The following is a 22,056-nucleotide window of genomic DNA, read 5'->3' as shown; positions in this document are numbered from 1 at the left end:
GACAGCAGGATGTGTGATTTGTTGCAAGAGAAACTGGAGCATACATTGTGACTTATGGTTAACTTAGAAAGTTAAGGGATTGGTGATCTTTGTTTATCATTGTTGTGACCGTCGCTTACCAAACCAGAAACGCGTATACTTAATGTAATCGATTCGAATATAATTTCAAACCGCTGCTTATGGAAATAACTAGTAGATTTGTACATGCATTCGTCGGGTCTCTGTAAGATTTAAGTAAGGCTTGCCAGCCGCGCTAGTCCCATGCGGATTCTAATTTCCCGCTATTCCAACATAACTGACTGCGTAGGAATATCCCGCGTGTCTTAAGCTAAATGCTCATCAGATCCCATCCCTTCTTTGCTAATTGCATTTCCCGTTTCCTCTGTTTAGTTTGTCAGTTGCTCAACTCTTCCCTTCTCTACTGCTTCCTTCTTAGCCGATACAGACTAACTGTTATCCTTGATCCTATTTTTCAGCCCTCTCACAAATGCACCGAACGAGGTGGCGGAAATTGGTGCCCTCTGCTTGCGTGGACTTCCGTTCAGCAGTCTAGCCCATCGCCAGTTCCAGCGCAAGACAACTGGTGTCTTTGATATCGCAGCTACTGTGTACGGATGTCGACGAACGGGCCTTAGGTATACAGTGCAAGTATCTATAGAAGTTCTTATGTCGTGTAGTAGGTCAATCTTCCTCCGAGAGTGTCAGTCCGTTTGTTATTGGGACAACATACCTATCGGCGGCTCTCGATTTCTTATACAGTATCATTTTTCACTTTGCTTTCCAGGCAGTGACGGTTATATCTCCCAATTCATTTGTATAACGAATAAGCCTTTCATCATTCTTCAACCTTGAGGACCTTGGGGATCGTTTCTGTTAGTGCTACGGCTGCAAAGCGTTTACGGTTCTGATAATACGAAGTACTACTGGTATTTCGCAGTGGTGTTCTGTTTAACGTTGCTATGTATCAAATCACCTACTACTACTACCACTACTATATGCGATTTGCGTTTCTGAGTCTATTATACTGTTTGTAGTAACAATATCCATAGCCATTTCGTTACCGTTTTCGGTACATAAAAAGCGCACTTTTTCTGTTGGGTTGTATATCAAGTAGTAAATTGTATGTAACTTATTGTTTTTATTACGATTCTCTAGATTTCCTGAGAACAAAAAGGATGACGCCCTACGCACGATAGCCTATATTACTGTTCGCCAAGATCTTGTAAGCGCTACTGTTTACAGAGCTTTAGCTGAAAGGACAAAAGATTTCTTATATATTTTGCGGACATCCAGATAACGTAAAAAAGCAAGCACAAATTAAGATGTCCGGTTGACTTGCTGACCTGGTAACGTCAGATCTCCAGACAGTCTGTAATAGTATTAAACAAAGATATGGACTGTCGAACGAAACAAATATATGTATATATATATTTGTCTCTTTCTGGGCTGTATAAGCCGCTTTTATTTAAATATTTTTCTCCCAACACGACCTTTTCAAACTACGACTGGTATAAGGTATATTGGAGCAAGCATTTCTTCTTTGTAAATTAGTATATGAGAGATACACGAGCCGTGTTTCGTTGATTTTCAAGCAGCATAAGGTATCTTTCTGGCTTGTTTAGAGATGAAATGTACGACTTTACGTGTGTCTGTCCGTGTGCTAATTTTTCCTATCTTTTAGGTTTACAAACGAGTATATATTATATGTGTGCCCCATAGTAATTATCATAGCTTCTTATAAAGCTGTATCATTATTCGAATTATATAAAATTATTAATTTTAACTATTTAGCTGGTTCGGCTTAGCTCATAGATGAAACAAAACGACTCCCACTATTGATAATTTAAGCCAGATTTTATCTATGTGGCACAAATCTTATCCAGCTGTAGCAAGTCTTGCGTGCTAAAATGGTGGACATGAACTTGAACTACCCTATGGTTTCACGACAAAACTGAGAACAACAAAAAAAAATAAACTGAATTCAAAGATGTTATGATCTTAGAAACACATAAAAACATATTATAGTGATAACTATTTATATTCTTCAGTAGCTCTCATTCGAACATACTAATACAGGTTTCAAAGGCGATAATTTCTTGTTATCAAGCAATACAGCCGTCGTTAGCCGCTGCTATTTTTTCCTTTCCCATTTCAAGCTAGCCGCCCACATCATTGGAATAACGGTTGGTGGTAAACAGTCATTCATCCATTCATTGACCGCACGCATTCGACAAGTTGAAATTCGCTTGCAATTGCATCGGACTTCGAGCATCCGTGAATGCCATCGACATCACCGCTCCGAACTGAAATGAAAGGTATTTTTAAAAGTACTAAAGATAGCTTTCAGGTAAAGGTTCATAGTCATAATAGTACTAGCTGAAGCGGTGCCGAGCGTCATTAAACGGAGGTAAGTCACGACAAATCAAATAAAACATCGCGCTACGACGCTGCGCGTCAGGGGTGGGAGAGAGTACTACAGGGTGAAAGTCTGTGTTATGAGTAAGTATTTGGGATAGGTAGCTGAGTGACGATGCGTCGTTCTTATTGTACAAGAGTCTGTTATCCTGCCTATATTGTACAGTCTATGTTGTCGGCTGATTAGTGGCCGCTACTGGTAGTGAGTACTACATTTATGCCAGCGCCTCCTCTGACGTGCTCTGTCCGTGCCGTATCGTCGTTCGCCGTATTGAAAGAAGACAGAACAGGCGACTGAGTCGGAGTAGACGACGTTTACGATATCATAGGTTGTTGCTTTGCTGATCGCCCCGTATACTGTTGTCGTCTCTCTTTACAGTAAGCGAATTGTCGCTGATCCGTGCTGCCTCGTCCATTGCCAATTCGTATTGCCCGATAGGAGACCGCGGTCAATTTAGAATAAAACGACTATGCCTCAACACGGGAAACAACAACAACAGCATGAACGTTAGTTGTAACAAGATTTCGTGAGTAATATAGCTTCAACGAAAAAAAAAACAAACGCGATTTTATAGAAATATCACTGAACGACCTCATCAGGAGAGGAACATGGTAGTTAACATTCTGCAAGTGACGAGAGAGTTTTAAATTCTGAAAAGGCTCTGACAAGCGAATAATAGTCATGGTGATCGTGGTCGAGGAAGTGAAATTTTGAACAGTGAGTTGAAAGAGTGGTATTCGACGGTACAGTACAGTGTCCGCTTTTTCGCGGTCGGCGGTTACTGTCAAAGGGAAAGGACACATTTCATGTTATCACATTTTTGTTGTTAGGACCAAAAACGAGATTGTATTCCCTATGTTAAATGATTGCTCGAGAACCGAGAAGAAGGAAGTCATTACCGATCAACAGATAGAAGGAAAGATCAATTGACATAGTGTCTATCGCAATCGTCTCAGCGAACTTCGACGGTGCACCAGAAAAAACGTCTACGAATCAGCTGTATATGATGTGTCTGTTTTTGTAATAAAATGTACAGAACAGCAGGGCATTAATTCATGCCTCTTACATTCTTATATATGTGCATGTGCGCGTGCCTACCTGTGAGAGTTTTCATGCGACCTGAAAGAAATACTGTGAGAATTTCTGTAAAACAGTTGTTCTTTACCAAAACTGCGTGATTTGAGAACATCGGCTTGATTCAGGTCGATTTAGCTAATCAACTGTTGTTTATCAGGTAATAGGTTTAACTGTGCATTGTTTAGGTCGTTAGCGGAATCAAGGTAGGACCGCCTATAGCAGCAAAAATAAAAAGAATCAGTTTCGAATTGATTAAACTAGTAATAACCACAAAGGCTACAAGGCTCTAGTGTAGAGAAGAAGTGAGGGCCTGGCGTTGATTGTTTCGTGCAGCGGCCATTCGCTTATTTAGTTTTTGTTAGTGCCTGTCATTGGCGGACGAAATTGATAAGCACCTCCAGTGAAGGAATCATGGAGGTGGTCACCGGGCAGTTGCCTAGCAGTCCGTCAGTTATCGAATGGAGTTCGTTCAGCCTTACCCACGTCCAATACCCTAAAGGTAGGTAAGATGTTCCTATCTATCACCTGCAAATCCACGCTTTAATTCTTCTATTTTACAAGCGTCGTGCCGTAATTGATACATATAAAGTTATTTAATCAAATGATAAAGATATTTAAATACGCCACACGTAACACTAAACATTTGTTCAAACGCTCGTCCTTCTAATTAGCCTAAAACTTTAGAAGATAGTTGAATTAACGGTAAGCCTAAGTGATACAAATTCGCATGATGTAACAAATGTGATCTACCTATTTATAAGATAATTCACCCATTTAGAATGAGTCTCACTATGCATTGATGATTAAAAGTTCTCTAATACACCTTTGGATGAAATGTTCATATGTCAATGCGCAATTCACCTATCTTAGTTCAGTTATTTACAGGCTCAGTCAATACAATTGGCAAGCGGACGTAAAAAATGTTTGACATAAAAGATTTTCCAAAAGTTACACCATTTTCTTCTCACAAATTGGTATATTTCTCACCATTCGAACACCTGTTTTTGTTAACTAATTTTAATAACTAATAAGATGCTAAATCCAGTTGTTTCAAAAGTTAGTCTGCGTTAGAAAGAGGTTGACTCTTGAATCTAATGTATTGCCTAACAAAAAAATTAGAAACATTTAAATAAAAAGCATACGTCATTGTCAACTCATTTTTAATAGAATTTGAACATTTATAAATTATTTTTGTATGAAAGATTCTTATAAATGTATCACAATGTTTCGAACATATATGTAGTAAAATTTTTTAGTGTATTCATATGTGCATGAAATTACAAATATTAATCTATGACAATACAATCCGTTCAAATATAACAAAAAAACAACTATTTTTAAATCTGTCACCGAAAGCGTATAAAGAGCAAGCCATTGAACCTGTATGTCACTTGTGTATTTTCGATCTGTGAGATTCAGATCATATGATAGCGGTATGCAATAAAGGCGACATTTCAACCATGCTATTTTATCTTGTATAACGTCTTAGGTTGAAATAAACGAAGGAAATATAAAATTACTGAACTGGTTTTTCTGAGTATCTACTAGCAGTTCTTCCTTTTTATCAGAGTACTGGTGAAAAATTATCAAGAGGGGTAAAAGCTTCGTCAACTTGAGAACTATCGTTATCGAAGGACCCTTTTTTGTTATACGAAGAAACAATGTACAAATGGATCAACGTAGCAGAACTAACAGACAAAGCGCCTCTGGCCATTTTGACTGATTTCCAAGTGATGCTCGGTTGCGAGTCGTTGATTTAAGACAAGATGATATAATACAAGACGATATTAAATTAAATGATTAACTGAGTTGACTATCTCCAAGAGAGACATGGAATTAATAAATTATATTTAGATATATAGTTCTTATAGTGACTTTTAAAAATTACAATTTACTTGCAGCAGCTCAGAATTCGTTGGCTTGCCAGCTGGAAAGTTGTTCTCAAAGTAGCGTATATCATAAGTGGCAAGTATGCCTTGAGGTTTTATGCATCCTTAAATACTAAAAAAGGTACGTGATCTTAATATTTTAATGACTGATTGTACTGACTACCTTCTGCATTTTTTGACGTAGTCAGAAAGAAGATTTTTGGATTTTAAATGTATCATTCAAAAAATGTTTGAAGGAAGTTCAAGAACATCTTGGGGCTAACTGAGCGTGCTCCCAGCTAAAATCTTGCTTCAGTTAACGTATTATACATCCTGACTGCTGGTTCCGCTACTTACCTACGCGTACTTACTTACGCGTACGACCTACCTTTAAAATTAAAGACATTTAGTTTCTGAATGTTAACGAACTGCTTGTCTTGACTACAATATACAAATTCCGCAGTGAAACCTTGTGATGGTTCATTGATTCACTATGATGGCTCACGAGTCTGCTCTTGAACCTTAGGGATAAATGTGAGACGCATGTTAGACACGATGATTAAACGCAATGCTCGTGTTGAGCCGTCTAACATCGTAGCTAACGGTAATTCCGAACATAAAAGGCGAAACATTTAAGTCTTGCCCCTATAACGGACTAATGATAAAAGCAGTCCAGTGATTGGAAGTTCGGTTGCTTTTTGCCAGGCAATTTAATCAATTACAACTCACGTTCGCTATATATGGTCTTGCTTTTTACATTTACTGCTTAGGTGTCAGAGTCGGTCTGCTAAATTGTTTCTAGTGAAAAAAACGTTCGTTTAATGATTCCAAATATATTCAAGACGTGGCTCTAAAAAGTCAAACACTTGAACGTTTTTGTGCTAACTTAAGCTAGAGTAAACTAAATAATAAGCTACTTGTTCAAAATATTAAAACGCAAACTAAATGTCGGCTTGGAAGCTAATGAAAAGAAATTGGCACTACAAATAGGCTAATAAATATGTATTACTAAAGATATTTTTTATTATTAAAGATCGGTTTTTCGGAGTCAAGATTCGCACTTTTTTTTACTCAATAGACGAAATTTGGTTATTCAACATTAATAATAAGTAGAATAAATCGAAATAAAACATTACATGTTACTCGAAAATCATAAGTGGTTAGCAAGTTGTGAAAACTACTCCGCTAGTTGGAATTCTATTGCTTACGGACTTACGGATCAGCTGCATGTCTTATCTAACTATACTATAATTCTATAACAAAATATGTGTCAATATGTGACTAAAGGCAATTTGACAGAAAATTATATTGGGTAACAGCAATCCGTTACGTTTTCCTTCATCCTTGTTGCCATCGTATAGGTACTGCTCGAGGAACTTCTGCCTCAGTTGACTTCCATTGCCTTGTTCGCATTATTTTAACCCCTCAGCGCACAGGTGCGATGGTTATAGTTCTCTGAATAAACAGTACGAAATCATTCTCTATGAACATCATGCAGTGTGATTGAGTATTCGCATTATAGAACCATCTTCTGCATAAACAGTAATTGTAGTTGCTCAATTGCATTGGGAAATAAGTTGCATGTGTATATATTTTACTTCAATACCGACGACCATGTAGACTAGCAACCAGCATACGCCACTACCGATACTAATAGCTGCTCCGGGATCTTGCCTCTTGCGGCGCTCTGACTTATAACCGGCTTGCTTCTTACCGCGATTTAACTGGCCGCTGATCTGAGACTAACGGCTAAAGCTTCCACCATCCGAGCTAGAAACTGTTTCTTTATTTTTAGGTTTGACCGTAACATATATACGTACATATATTCTTTTTTCGACTTGTTTTCAGCTGATATATGCTACTAAATTTACAAAGGAATATCAAGAAAGGCTTACTACTTGGTTAGTAAGAGGATAATAAGATGTGCACCTTTATATAACATTTGATGTGTATAGTGCAAAATGAGGACATAGCTGTCAGAATTTACTAGCCCTTAGTGCATTGTAACCTTTCCTTTGATTGTCTGAAGTCTAATTGAAAGTATTAATTCTTATTCTATTGAAGGTGATAGTCTTGGGAAGCTATTGGCGTTCATCTCACTGTCCCCATTGGGGATTGCCGTTTGCATGCTCACGCTCATCCTTTTTCGCAGAGATTTGCACACGGTAAGATTTGCTAACTAATGAACAAATGACAAAACAGATTTAGAAAGGTTCTCTTCATTACGAGAGCTTTGTGGTTTATAAAATGTCATTTCCTTTTTCACTGAGGAAATTTACATTTTGCTGTATGTTGAATCACACAACAGGCAGATAACAATGTCAAAGTCACCCGATAGCATTATGCAAAAAAATGCTTATATCTTTTTCCATACTTACAAAATAAGTATGGAAAAAGATTAGTACTGTGTTCTGTGTTAAAACACAATATAGATGAAAAGGCAGTCATTTAAAACGTTAAAAAATAATAAAGTAGAAGCCTGCTTATGTTAATTGCATTTCCTTTTACCGCAAATGCGGCTCGACAGAGTTTGTTGGACGACGAACTGTTGTAAGCGAAAAACTGTGGCTTTCGTATTAGTGCCTATTATAATGTTTGGCGTAATTAACATTAAATAATTTTATGAGCATTTATTATTTAACGAGCAGCCCTTTAACTACAGTCTTTTTTCGATTGTGACCAAAGTGCAGTCCAATTCATTTAATGCGACTTTATTGTACTGTTTTCTTGTATTCATAATTGCTTCACGCATTTACTTCAAATCGAACGTGGAAAGCGACTTGTACCATTTGATCAGCGTGATCAAACAGTATTGTTAAGGGTCTTTTACATTAATGAACCTTGCTCAAAGAAAAATAAACGTGTAAAGCATCCAGTTGAATTAGAGTTTGGCTTGATAGTAAATGTTGTTTGCCTTTTCATTGTACACGTTTCATATTTTAATGTTTTCTTTACGTTTGTTGGCTAATTCCATCGCAGATAACGTTTTCTTCCGGTATACTCTTAAATGAGGTAATGAACTACACGTTGAAGCACTTAATTCGGGAACCTCGACCTTTGAAGCGACAGGAAGAGATGACCGTAGAGTTTGGGATGCCTTCAAGCCACTCCCAGTTCATGTGGTTTGTGGCAACCTATCTCATGTTTTTTATCACCTTCAGGTAAGACTTACTGCCGGCAATAACAATAAACATTCCTGTGTAAAGAAGCCAAATATCATATTAAATGTGTTTTAAATAAGGTTGTCTGAAACTACTAGTCCAAAAACTTGAGTGGCTTTAGAACGACATAAAGTACAACAATGATGTTTTAGAAAATGTTGTGTGTATTCCATTTCATTTTCTACACATTGAAGACAGTGCTTTGGCAATTTTTCAGCGGTTGTGAACTTGCGATTTTCGTACACCATATCTTACCTAGTTATAAAGTTAAAAGATCCGTTACATCACCTATCGTTTTAGAGACACGTAAGCAATTGAAATCAAACAGATTGCATTTTGAAAATGGTTAAAGCTGAAGCTGCCACTTGGTTCTGTCATGCTCGATTCGATTGAAGGGTTGTGCGTTGTCATTGAGTAATTTCACCGTCGATTGTTGTGCCTTTCATTCATGAGATTCTTCAGGAATTCGCGATATCTAGCTACATTGACCCTTTTCTTTTTCGGCCTGTATCTTGTAGTAATTAAAGCACCTGATGGCTGCGGCAAGTGTGAGCACCAGATTATACCCGAATGCATTTGGCATTGCCATCGAAGTTGTTTTCTTTCCCGTTCGATATCATTCTCACGCTCTAATCTTTTGTAGTAGGGGATACAGACCGGCGTCTATCTTTTTTTATAGTGACGATGTACTTCAGGCAGGTTTTTTGCAGATGATTGTTGCGCAAGTTGTGTTTAAAGTGCACCACCTGCGTTTCTATCCTGAACTATTGTATTGCATTTGCACTTCAGCTACAGTGTATACAGTTATTACCACTGTGATTTTTTCGATCTCTCAATTTTCGGTCTTAAAAAGGTTGCAGTAATGACAAACTATTGTTTCGCTGAGAATCTTCCTTCCCAATGTTTTCACCAATCTTCGGCAGACTCTTCCAACGCTTTTATTTTCACAGAACAGAAACTTAACAGAAAGTTATCAAGATTTGATTTTTAGCATTAAATGATGCATTTGTCGCTAAACATATGATACTATGACAATACTCACTTATACTCATGATCGGCTTATACTCGTCATTAGCCTTAAATGTTGACTAAATATTGTCTACTAATGGTAAGTAGTTCAAATGTTATCAACGTTTCTAAGCCTTCTAAATAACTTCGAAATAGTAAATACTTATCTTTGTGGTTATATTGCATTATATACGTTTAATCATATGAGTGGTTTCTTTTTTCGGTATTTGATTTCACTGTTTGCAAAATTCCTATTTGACGATTTCAGGCTGCATCATGGTTCCAATAATAACTCCGTGTGGGAAGGTGTTTGGCGGCATCTATTGATCGCTGGAGGTTTTTTTTGGGCAGGAGCTGTTGCGGCATCGCGCGTCTATCTTGAGTACCACACGTTAGCCCAGGTGATGGCTGGAGGAGCATTGGGAGCTTTGGCCGCGTGCGCCTGGTTCGCATTAACGCACTGCGTTTTCACACCGCTATTCCCCTATATCTGCTCATGGTATTACTTTTCTTTCTCGCGTGGTTATTCAATTATATGTATTTTAATAAGTACATAGTCCGTCGGCTTAGAGTTTAAGTTTGAACTGAAATCAAATATGGCTGAAAAAGAAAAAGTTTTGGTCAGTATATTCATGTCGTTTTCGCAATGCAACTTTTGCAATATTAGTCTATTTAAAGCGTCACTATTGTTCGTTTAAGACAGAATATCGAAGCAAAATATGTTCTATTTAAATCTGGGGCGAAAGACAGTGTTGGAGGTCAGGTCAATTAAATATGTAGGATACTGGAAAAGTTGCACACAAGTCAGTATTATCGAAAATGTAAATAACCAAATGTAAATAAGCGTATTGGGGTAGTGAACAACCCATCAGATGCTCTGTGCGAGTTCTGACTCTACTTCTAAAAACCCTCAATAACGTAGTATTTGCCTGCATGCCGTCTCGTTTGCTCCCATATTTTCGTTCTTTAGCGCTGTTGGAAGCCTTCGTAACTAAAATTCTTTATTACAATGCTTTAAAACTAACTAGACCGCTGTAAAACTAGTTTTATCTTTCGTTTTGTCTGCGGTTTGTAATACCCGCGTGAATTAATTTATTGACGCTTAGTTTAGTTTGGAAAACTAAACTTAAAATAAATTAGTAAGTCCGTTCCTATTCGTCTTCTGCAAAATGCATAAGGTCTGCTTTTTCCACTTTCTTTACGGTTAAAGATAAAATGTCGTCGAAATGAACTGGAATCTATTCAGTGAATTACAAAGACACAGACAAAGACAATTGATACAAAATGAGCGGAAAAAGCCCAAATGCTCTACCGCGAAGTTCAGCCAGTCCATACTCTTTTAAACAATTACTGTATCTTATAATCATGGTCACTTGCTGACAAATTTATTAATAGAACAAATATTGTTAGCAATAGAGTGAACTCCATAAAGCTCAGAGCTTATTTTATCTGGGCTGCTATCTCCATTGAATAATAAATCAGAAACTGTAAAGAAAGCACCACGAGTTTGAAAATATTTTAGTAGCAAGAGATAATTTTGAGCTTATGCAGCTTCAATTATTTCCTTTCGCCTCTTTTCAATACGTGTGGATAAAGAGGTTTATTTATATAGATTTAGCTCCACGTCTTCTAAGTCGTTATGAAAGGGAGAAGGAAATGTCGTTCTGATACTATTTACGGCTAGCGTTATATAGGTGAATAGTACTTACTTAACAGGGTTTATTGTATATCGTAAAATTCGTCAGGCGAATCAGTGAGTTGCTGCTGCTGCGAGATACGACGCTGATTCCTAACGTGATGTGGTTCGAGTACACGTCCTATCGACAAGAATCCAGGTTTACACTTTGTTAACATTTTATTAGTCATAATATACAACTGTCCTAATATGTCTGATCTTACTCAATAACGACTAAATTACGTTACACTGCATACTGTGGTAATAGAATAGTAGCTTTTGGGGTTTTTTAATGGAGTTTCACTGGAGTCGATGTTCTCTTAATCTCTCTTTAGAATCGTTTTAGGTCTAACATTAGCGTGTGGCTTCCGTTTATGTTATGTTACAGAACAAGACAACGAAAGCTGACTTCAATGAAATCTCAATAGAAAAACTTTCTCCACTCGGCCTTAACGAAAAACTTATTTAAGAAATTTGGAAGCTTTCGAAAAAGCCACCGAACCTTGGCCAACTGAGTTCGCATTAAAAACGAGACCGAACGACAACCTGTTCAACAAGGTTTTTTTTTTACCTGAAACTAGGGAAAAGGCTGTCAAACCGTGATCAAGGTCTCAAAAGTCAAAACAACCGGTCAAAGGGATTTGTTACGATCATTTAGAGAAACTCTGGGGCCGTCTGGAGAGGGATATTACATATGAATAGGAAGATTTTCTTGACAAATTACAGCCATTCGAGAAAGAATAGCTGAGAGACAAGAGAACCGGTTGACTTAAGAGCTTAACTCAAAAATGGAAAGGACATTCCATCCTCAATTGCAAATGCATAAATACAAAGCAACACTAACTGCTATAATATATAGAAATAACGATTGAATATTGGCGAATAAAGCATGTTAGTTCTACGTGGGAGAAGTACAAGATGTCGGTATCATGGATACTGTTTAAGAAAAATAATCAATCGACCTTGGTTTCAGTATAGTTCTAATTAAATGTGAAAAGCCATTGTAATCTTAGAATAAGCAAGATGTAAGAGAACCAAACGTATAGTCGTCACGCTTGTAAATTAGATACTACTAGGACATAAATTACCTTGGAATGAATATCTACTCTGCATGTTAGCGAGAACCATAAAAATGTATTAGACATTTTTAATAACATCCGAAGTGTTGTCTAGTTTTATGTAATGTAGAGAGTTGTACTCAATATACCGCAGGTAGTAACACTCGAGTAATTATTGAGTGAATTGCAATGCTACTCTAAAGGACATCGAGTGGAACTGTCTAATATAATTTCTTAAGAATTCGCGATATTGTTAAAGAAAGTTAAGGTCTATTTACAGAGAAATATACTTACCTGACTTCATAGTGTTGTGCCAGTTCGTTTTATAAGTTTTTTTCTCGCAAATGTTGAATACTCTTTTTTTTTTTTTATCTATTGAAGTGTTTTTCGTAGAGAAGTAACACGTAAAGTTACTTTTGGACTCTGAATATCTTGAAAATGCCCCGTAACAGTAAATAATACCAAGACTTGCTGCCATAATTATCCTTAAAAATTACCCAAAAATTTTCCTTAATAATTGTTCTCTATTTTTTTACGGTTCTATTGACGATTTGCAACAACGTACCATCACAGTAGTAAACAAGACCATCTGGTACAACTATACTCGCAGATTCACGCATTCCTTAACGCCGACATGAGAAACTATGCGCTTCGGCACTGGAGTATAGTAAAATTTAAAAAATATCATCGAGCTTATGTAGTACTGTGATCTGTGAATACGCGGAAAACTTCGTTAGTAAGCTACTGTAAAGACCCTCAATCTTTTCGTCGAATACGTTAATACAACTTAGCTTTGGCATTTGACGTTAAGTATAACTGTATGAGACCATTACAAACGTACGTTTAATCTTCTACTTTAAACAAGAAAAAACCGGGTAATTACACTTGGTATTTATTGCTTGTTCATGTCATTTAATTATCGAAACGGTTAGCGGCATCGCGGTTCAGCTTAACCGACTTGTCATAACCGCAAGTGCTACGACAACGTACCGTTCATTCAAACACTTCTAAAACTACTACACTTCACTACCATCTAAAATATACATACCCTTTTGTTTCAGCGCGGGTATTACTTTCGAACTATCTTAAATATGGCAGGTCCTTGATCCATAAATTAAGTATGGAATAAAACCGCAGAATGTTTCACAAAAGGATGCGCAAGAATATATATCTGGTCTGATTGCAGGACATTTCTGACCAACTCTACAACCACTTATTAATAATGGGTAACTGCAGTTTTGATATGTACTTACGTAGATTACATCAATGCCTATAATATCACTGACTTTATTTTTTTTTTGTACAAGTACAAAATAGTAGAAAAGCTTATTAGTACCCCTTTTGTACTATTCTTAAATGTATACGTATTTCTATTGTTTACCGTTTTTCCTACTAAATCCAGCGACGATACGAAAAGGAGAAAATTAAAACAGATATAATATAAACAGTCGAGAGTCAAACGGGAAAGCTAGCGTTTTCGACTTCGATCTATAGCAGTGTGTTGAGAGCTTCAGTAGTCATTTAGGACTAGTGGAAGCATCAGACAGAAGTATGTACTGCAATGTATCTCATTCGGTGTAGATAAACATGCTACAGAATTAGAGAATCGTCACAAAGATATTTATCAGACACAGAATGCAGGAGAGCTAGAGCAAATTTAGCAGTAAAATAGTAAACTAGTAAAATTCGATAAATCATGTGATGGTTAATGACTTAAAGGACACTATTAACGATAACGAAGTTAGACTTATGTTCAAGATATGATATAGTAATTAGAGCTAAAATGAAGAATGAAGGGTTACCGAATAGTGCAATGATCATAGGTATATACGAATGCAGGTATTATTATTAATTATTCCTATTATACTACAGAAACGGAGATCGAGTGTAATAAATGGCATGAGGTCTGTGCATTGTATTCGTCTACAAACTGCTTGATGAAAATTGTTCAAAAAACGAAAACGAGAGTAACACTGAATAAGGGAAATAGAAAAAGCTATTTATTATATGATGGTCACACAACGATAGAATGTGTAATAATGAAATGATGCAATGTAAAATGAGAAGAACTGCAGAAACTGATGGAACACGGTGAATGAATTGATTCTTGAATGAATACACGGATAGTTGTTTGTATAGGTATTATGAAGAATGAAAGGGTTCAGTAATGGAAGAGAAGAAATGTACACGACAACCCTTCCTTCACAAACCTTCAACTTGTACCTCGCAGTGTTTCATATTTAACTTCTTACGCCATCGTAGCGGACTAGAGACACGGAAAGAATATTTCCTGTATGCACAGTCGCCCGTTTTACTTTACAAGTTGAGAAGAATTTTTTTATCGTCTGTCATCACGAGTCGAATAAGCTAAATTCTAAATCGAAATTTAACGACGGTCAAGTGAATCTGGGCAAACACAGGAAAACTGGTTTTTATTGCATATGGTGTCGGATTAGAATTTCTGCGAAATATAAGCGTAGTCAGTACTTCTTATTTGATTCGTAAGAATACTTCCACGATGCTAATAAAAGCGAACTATTACTGCTGGCAGAACCGTGACGATATCTATCAAGAAGATAGTAAAAGTTTGAAGGGAGAAGAAAATAAGGAAAAAGATAATTAGTCTTGTCAAACGTATAATGCAAATCTAAATCTAACTCTGTTCAGTCATTAAAAATCGATGTTAATTATGGTGATTATATAACATGAAAGTATATGTAATTATCAATTAGCGGCAGCATAATATAGGGATGCTATGGACGCAGTGACGATACACAAGATTGGAAATTGAGAAAATAATAAAATTCTTATCATAGAATCATACTGATGGTGCGGTCGTGACAAAAGTCATAGACCTGCACATGCTAAATATAGATTCACCATGGGATCATGACAATAAGGTGAAAAACAGCCATTTCATTATAATAATCATTACTAATCTCTCTCAATAGAGTTTTCGCTATTTAAGTCGCTAAAGATAAGGCAGATAAAGAAGATCCGTTGGCATAATTCATATTTTATTATTATTTGGCGATAATATTGGCGAAACTAATAATATTTCGAGCTTGTTATCGAATCTGGTCAAGAGTAAATTGGAAAATGTGTGTTTTTATTATACATCGCTTTTAATGAAAATATTAGTAGGCTCTTGCGGCCGAAGTGTATTGATAGTAAATAAAGGATGCTGTTAGTGGTGATTATATATCGTAGTAGAGCATGGCGATGTAAACCAGATAATGATTACGAGCTGATATTGCAAAGCTAATGCTGACAAAATAATGGGACAACAGGGCGACGACTGAAACAAATTTAAATACACAGACAGATATACACAAACGCCTATAAACAGATACAAGGGTAATAGCTTTGGTTTTGTATATAACGGTGATGATAATGATAATAAACTTATTATAATGTTAAACTCTATATGATAGTATTCACTTCTATGAAGAATTATCATGAAAAGTATGTACAGATTGAGGAAATAATTATATTGAAATCATTAAAAAAAAATATGTAAGTCAAGGTTTTATTCTATATGCTGCCATAGTTTGAACGACTTTGAGCAAAAGATAGTTTGAAATTAGCGAAAAACTGTTCTTTTGAATACGATTTGATGAGATTGGAGTCAACTCACACTTCAAATGTATGGTAACGTCCTAGATATTATGTTGTTTATATTTAGGCATGCAATTTATATTTCGGATGCTATTTGATACCCTTGCTACTTTTATATTTTCCAAAACATAAATATACGACGGTACATAAAACAGTTTTGCTATTATTATTTAAAATGTATATTTAATAGTACATGGCTAATATAGTCGAAAAATAATAAGTTTATTTGAATTTAGCTGGCTCGTTAACAGTTCGGAAGTAATCAAACGGTATACAAATTCTGGAGTCAAAAATAACTGCAAACAAATACTCAAATGCAAGATGTATCGAAAACTCTGACGATGAATTAAATTAGTGACACGAACTAATTAATACACTGATATATATTTTTTTTGTTGGGCTTGGCATGTCACTACGTGGCCGAAAAGACTGGTAATAACATCCCCATGATACCTTAGTGGGTAATGTATTTGTTTTTTGGGTTTAAGGACACGTTGTGGATTAGGTTCGAACTGACTTCATTTCCGCTTGGAAGCCAACCGTTTGATGGAATACTACACGTAAAACTCGCAACGTAGAGCTATTATTAACATAACGCCGTAGCCTGACAGAGCATTTGCTAGCAATCTTCGCTGACATCGTCAATTTATTCTATATGGGAAGAAAAGATGAGAGAAGAAGTAAGCACAGGGATGGCATGGCTAAAGAGCAAGCTGGGGAGACGAGGACTCTTCTCGTCCATTAAGGGCACTTAGAAAATAACGGAGAACTGTAAACAAACAAGAAAACATACTCTTATTAAGGTGTGTTTAAGGAGACAGTTTTGGTTCTATCACCGTTTCAACCAGGCAAAGGGAGGGGAAGAACACTAAGTAGAAACGGGGATAGTGCAGAAGTTACATCGCGAAAAATAAGGGAGCTAGATTACGGCTTTCACTCCTACCGGATAAGATACGAGTCGGCTAGACTACTCGTGCGTAAAAGGCCTATTCTCTTTCGTGAATTGGTAAACGGACTTTTCAAGGAGACATGCTTTCTGACGGTACGGACGAGAACAAGCCTGGATCTCATCCCCAGATCCGAAATGGTGGTTACATCCTCAGTTTTCAGACTTTTATGTTTACTAGACAACTTTTTGAAGATTTTGAAAAATATTTTGGTATGCAGGTTATAGACTAGACTAGCATATAGAACATACAAAAAAGGTTTACTCAGAGGTATATGATACGGATTTAAGACGGAAGGTCTTCGCTGGAAGCACTCAGGAAGGTTCTGGAATTAGCCGGGAGTGGAAGGCTAAATCGCTTAAAGCTAGAGAACTTGTCCTCCTAAATCTAGTCGATGTTAAAAATGGTTTAATAGTTTGAAATGAAGGGTTAATATAAACACACCCAGAAGCAAACTTGTCTTACCGTATCTCTACCCGATGATTTCATTATACTTGAAATATCGGAAGATAGTTGCGGGGGGGGGGAGAAGCAGGCAAGGTTACTGCCAGTGTTTCCTAGGATTTGATTTTTGAACTTTTTCTCTGAAATCTGGCTCTTGACGGTAGTGCTAGAACTACAAAAACCTTAAGAAGTGTTTGAAATGCTAGCTTACGCCGATAATCTTGCGTTCATAATCATGGGCAGAACGGAAAAAATCCTACAGGATGCGGCCATTAAAGCCTGAAAAGAGAAGAGCCCCTGTACCTCATAGGCTGTGAGTGGACAAATAACTCTGTAGCAGCGGACCACCTGACAGAAATCGCAAAAGAAGCAAAGTATCTCGGGGTCGTTCTTAACGCCGCGTCATTGAAATTTGCACATGTAAAATACGTTTCGTCAAGAACCCAGTGAAACACTTTGAATGTGATTCTACTCCTGCCGAGGATGTCAAATGGCAACTGCAGACTCAGCCTCGGTTGTGGAAGAAGCAGTACTATACGAACTACGCATATAATCCAGATTGACTGACTGGTCTCGATCAAAGCGTCGCTGATCCTAGTTAAAATAGTGCGCTTAGATTTTCTAGCGGAAAAAATGAGCTCGCTTTTCATGGACACTGATATGAACTTGATTATGGCCAGCAAGGCCACTATTGGTACCTCGCGGGAGATTTGGTACTTAAAAGGGCAGCCAAGGGAAGTTGGACCAGAAACCTAATACCAGATTTGCGTATGCTTTCAGTGTGGACATTTAGTTGTATTAATTAAGTTGAGCATAGGAGGGTTATAAGAAAGTTCACGAATGGGAAAGAAACTGCAGAATATATATCCTTGATGTAGAGAAATTTACCATAGTCAGGTCAGTCTGAGAGGACGCCGCACACATGCGTGATAGCACTTTAACTGCGCCCCCTAACAATGAAACACATTTTTTAATTAACTAAAAAACAAATTCCGTTTATTTAGGGAACAATATAATCTTAAAAACCCACGTTAGTATTTTTGTTCATTGAATTAGGAACTTGTTCCATAGGTGTGTGGCAAGAATTATTTGTTACGCAACTTTATACACCTTATTTTAATATAAGTCCAAAGTAATGAAATCCTGACAGTCCAGGATGTGATAATAGGTGAAGTTCACATCTTAGTAATACTTATATGTTATGGGTTGCTGCAAGATAAGTTGTTGAGTAAGCAGCTTAGAATTTATATCTCGATGCCAAGCTTGCCATACACATACATAAAACCTGCCTAAATAAAAATGGTACCTTTAAAAGATTTCAACAAATGTCCAGCGTCTTGCCCTCCAAGTGTTTCGGTCAGCAGGACCTTCCTATAAATATTTTTTATAAAACTTCTATCAAGGATATTCTATGTATGCCATGTTAATGTTCCACCACCTTCTTTGTATCATCTCTGTTTGAATAAGGGTGCTTTGTGTTGTATAAAGCAAAAAACAAACGAATCCTTGAATAAAAAGGCAAAGACAACCGTATAAAGCTGCATGATGCCTTTGGTTGCATTCAGTATTAGTAGAGTTATCAATTAAACTAAAATGAGAGAAATCTTAGATGAAATGAACGAAAAGTGATGGTTAGTGACAATTTTATCGCATGAATTACCGTCAAAATTTTATAGAATTTATTATCCTGCTTAGATACACTTATAAAAAACAGCTGCCGGTCGGAAATTTCCTTTGATTCCGTTTGATTTTTTTTTATTACGGGTTTCTAAGATATTCCGCATAGCAGAGTTGTGGGTTTACAATGCATAAGTGTTGAAACATAATTTGTTAAGGTTTGGCAAATTGCTAAGTAAGTTTTTTGCTTGTTTAGAAAATGGTGAGTTGTGGATGAAATAGTGTGAACGTGATGCTTAGATTTTGCGTGCGTCATGGTCAATCTGGGTTGTACTTCTGTTGTCACGCAGTCTAGAATGCAAAAGATCAAGCTCAGTTTTCTGAGTATTCATTAAAATAAAGATAGATAAAACTGTTTGGAAGATTATCAGATGTGTAATTTTCATTGTCAAATGATAGAAGCGTCCTTTTGGTATCTGCTCATTCCTGCGGCTTTCGGCAACTTATCACTTTAGTTTATGTAAGCGTTATAATTTTGGTCTTGGATTTGGTTTAACTCAATATGTGAATATCTTGGTAATTAAAAGAAGTATGTCTAATATGATACTGGCGTCAAATTTCCATAACGGTAGTCGTGTATCTTCAATACCAGGTTGATTTAGAAGATTTACGTGTACTAACTATTTACGGCCTGCCTTGCTTATGTAGACTGGAGATAATTTCATAAAAGACGTTATTAGGTTTGCCTCGGAGGCTAACTTAGTGGTTTTTTACGTAAGCATTCGGTTCCGGTCAAACAGGGCTTCTTCGAACAATGGATCACTGAGCCTTCGTCTTTTTCTATATCCTTCTATGCCAGAGTAAAAAGTCCTATAAAAATACACTTTCCCTTTTATTTTTTTTCAACGAGCTTGTCCTTTCCATTCCTCTCTCTAAACCCATTCCCAATTTGTGCTAGTGGCTCCCTCAATGAGCGCTTGGGAAGTATCAGGGATTATCTATTTCCTAGTGGGGAAAGGGCTAGCCTTTTTAGCCCCTTGCTGCCTGTTTAGGATTCCTTAAATGGTTGGTGTGGTTCCTTGCGACTGACGCCAGTGGCTCCATCGTCGGATGTACATGGAGGTTCTAATGCCAATTGTTGCTCTGCGGTGGCGCCTTCTGGGCTTCGGTTGGCCCCTCCGTCGAGAGGTTCCTCTGCCGTTTCCCAGCGGTCCCTTTTCAGAGAGAAAAAACTGACAGCATTGTGAAGTACCCATGCGTGTTATGGATGTTACCCGTCTGCTTCGGCAACTGCGGCAGTGTTTGCAATTTTTCCTTAACTGATCAGGTGCACCTTTATGTTAAGCGGGGTTAGGTCAAGTAGTGTTGCTCTGTGATGTGTTATTTTAGGGTGCCAATTAATCCTCATAAGGATTGGTGGTTCCACAATGTTCAACATGTTCTGTAGTCGACGCTTAAACGTTCCAGTTCAAACTATATCTTCTCTTGGACAGCTGTGTATTGTAGAGCCAGTTTGTGTGTCATACGTACTGTTTCTGTGGGAACGATTAGCAGTGAACTGTAATAAAGTACAACCGTTCAACGTCGATTAGCGCATTAAAAGAAAGATCTTCCGCTTATTACGTTTTTGAAGATCCTGGCGGGAATTGGATCAACCCATCATCGTAGCAATCGTTGCCATGACCTCAGCTCATTGATGTGTTTCTGCTGTCGAGGAAATAGCGAAGGAAAAATAGAATTTACAGAAGTGAATTAGTTGACTTAGAAAAATGCCAGTAATTATATGCCTTCCATTAATGGAATTCTTTTATGGCCAACAGGTGCCTAAATAACTGATGAATAATTGGCACGTGTAAGTAAACATGTGCAAATCGCAATGCAGCTGGTTCCCATACGCCATTTGTTTATCTGACATAGTACATATTTGTTGGATCATAATACCAGCGGGGAGTGAGAAACGTTCTATTACAAATACAAGTATGATAATGGTAATAGTAATTAAACCGTTAAGTGGATATCATCGTTGACGGCTGGAATCTAGCCTTTTTGCTTAAAACGAAAAGAAGATAGGATTTTCAGCCGACACTAATTTCCAGGTTCTGCTAATTCGATAAAATAACCAAACATTTTTCATATTTGTATGTTAAGTAGTATTTCTGTCTAATCAATATCGCACAATAGTAATAAAAGATAGACAGAAGGTTCTAACAGAGCTCAAAAGACATATCTCCTACAATGACAACTAGAAATATACAAAATAGAAGTGTCGTCTGATCTTCGACAAAAACAAATCGAGAAAAAGAGATAAAACACGCATGTTTAGCTAGAACTACGGATTACGTGACTATTCCATCAATAAGTTGGACCAATAAATGTGGACGGTGGCACTTAGAATACAGATGCTCGATAGACTACCGTTCAGACTAGAAAAGCTCAGCTTCAAAGGATAATATCATCTCTCAGCATACCTCTACTGAGACAAACAGAGTCGCGAAACGTCACAGCTGGAATTAAATGGCTGATTAGGGCATCGACCTTTTTACAGTGAAGACGCACTCATCAAGATGTCGGAAAAGGTAGAGGTCATCTTCGAAGAGGTGTATCACGTCTACGAGACCACAGAAAAGTAAGTCTGACATGACAAATGGGGAGCAAATAGAAGAATCAGTTCTCGCAAAGGTAACACTACAGAGCTGCTCTATACCGTTTGCAATATAACAAATTAAAATCGTGAGGTTCTTTAGCTTTCACGCATCTCCCTTCAGCACCTGAAAATGTCCTACAATGAATAATTTGCAACCACACACAAATGTGTCGTGCTGTACATTATAATACCCCGGTTCATACATACGTATAACTATACGCACCACACGTGTAAACATCACATCGATCTGCTATTTTATTTTGCTAGGGGCAACGTTGCGGTATAGCAAGGGTCTTATAAAATGATTTCAGATGGTTCGTCACGCGCGTTGTTTAGAATCAATGACTCAAATCATGTATAGTTCCAGTATAAGGAAGCGGGAATTATTTTGTGATCTAAATAACACCTACATTATCGAATCCTATATTGCACCTATATAATATAGGATGTTGACAATGGGTCATCATAGTGATCTGACCCCTATACAAACCTTATGTGTTCTAATATAATAAATAGTTCTGTG

The 22,056-nt window shown here is 37.1% G+C and overlaps 2 protein-coding genes and 1 long non-coding RNA gene across 8 annotated transcripts in view; 2 read left to right on the top strand and 1 right to left on the bottom strand.

Annotated features, from left to right (window-relative positions):
* Nucleotides 1-2,187: 2,187 nt before the first annotated feature.
* Nucleotides 2,188-15,689, top strand: LOC111267333 (dolichyldiphosphatase 1). Of its 4 annotated transcripts, none has more exons than XM_022845532.2 (7): nucleotides 2,188-2,315; nucleotides 2,795-3,992; nucleotides 7,426-7,526; nucleotides 8,341-8,522; nucleotides 9,799-10,029; nucleotides 11,276-11,365; nucleotides 11,594-15,689. In XM_022845532.2, exons 2-7 carry the CDS (start codon nucleotides 3,905-3,907, stop codon nucleotides 11,631-11,633), a joined length of 732 nt encoding a protein of 243 aa, XP_022701267.1. In that variant the 5' UTR covers nucleotides 2,188-2,315; nucleotides 2,795-3,904; the 3' UTR covers nucleotides 11,634-15,689. The 4 variants fall into 4 exon arrangements, with proteins under 4 accessions (XP_022701267.1, XP_022701269.1, XP_022701268.1 ...); XM_022845534.2 differs by lacking the exon at nucleotides 2,188-2,315 and adding an exon at nucleotides 2,316-2,407; XM_022845533.2 differs by lacking the exon at nucleotides 2,188-2,315 and having other exon boundaries at nucleotides 2,437-3,992.
* Nucleotides 15,690-18,928: 3,239 nt separating this feature from the next.
* Nucleotides 18,929-21,424, bottom strand: LOC111267330 (uncharacterized). The gene is made up of 2 exons (XR_002684537.2): nucleotides 21,358-21,424; nucleotides 18,929-20,596 (listed from the first exon to the last, which is right to left on the bottom strand). It is a non-coding gene; the product is annotated as an uncharacterized LOC111267330 (long non-coding RNA).
* CASK (peripheral plasma membrane protein CASK) overlaps nucleotides 20,590-22,056 on the top strand; it is a 318,301-nt gene continuing 316,834 nt past the window's right edge. For 2 of the 3 annotated variants that reach the window (XM_086971259.1, XM_022845516.2), the window contains exons 1-2: nucleotides 20,590-20,741; nucleotides 21,435-21,515. In XM_086971259.1, the coding sequence (XP_086827385.1) occupies nucleotides 20,725-20,741; nucleotides 21,435-21,515 (98 nt within the window). In that variant the 5' untranslated portion in view covers nucleotides 20,590-20,724. Of the gene's footprint in view, nucleotides 21,516-22,056 lie in introns of all 3 variants that reach the window. The other variant, XM_086971260.1, reaches the window with a different exon arrangement.

Source organism: Varroa jacobsoni, unplaced genomic scaffold, assembly GCF_002532875.2.
Source record: "Varroa jacobsoni isolate VJ856 unplaced genomic scaffold, vjacob_1.0 scaffold_1170, whole genome shotgun sequence".
Taxonomy (NCBI): Eukaryota; Metazoa; Arthropoda; class Arachnida; order Mesostigmata; family Varroidae; genus Varroa; species Varroa jacobsoni.
The sequence above is the reverse complement of the archived record's forward strand: the minus strand, read 5'-3'. Positions and strand labels throughout refer to the sequence as shown.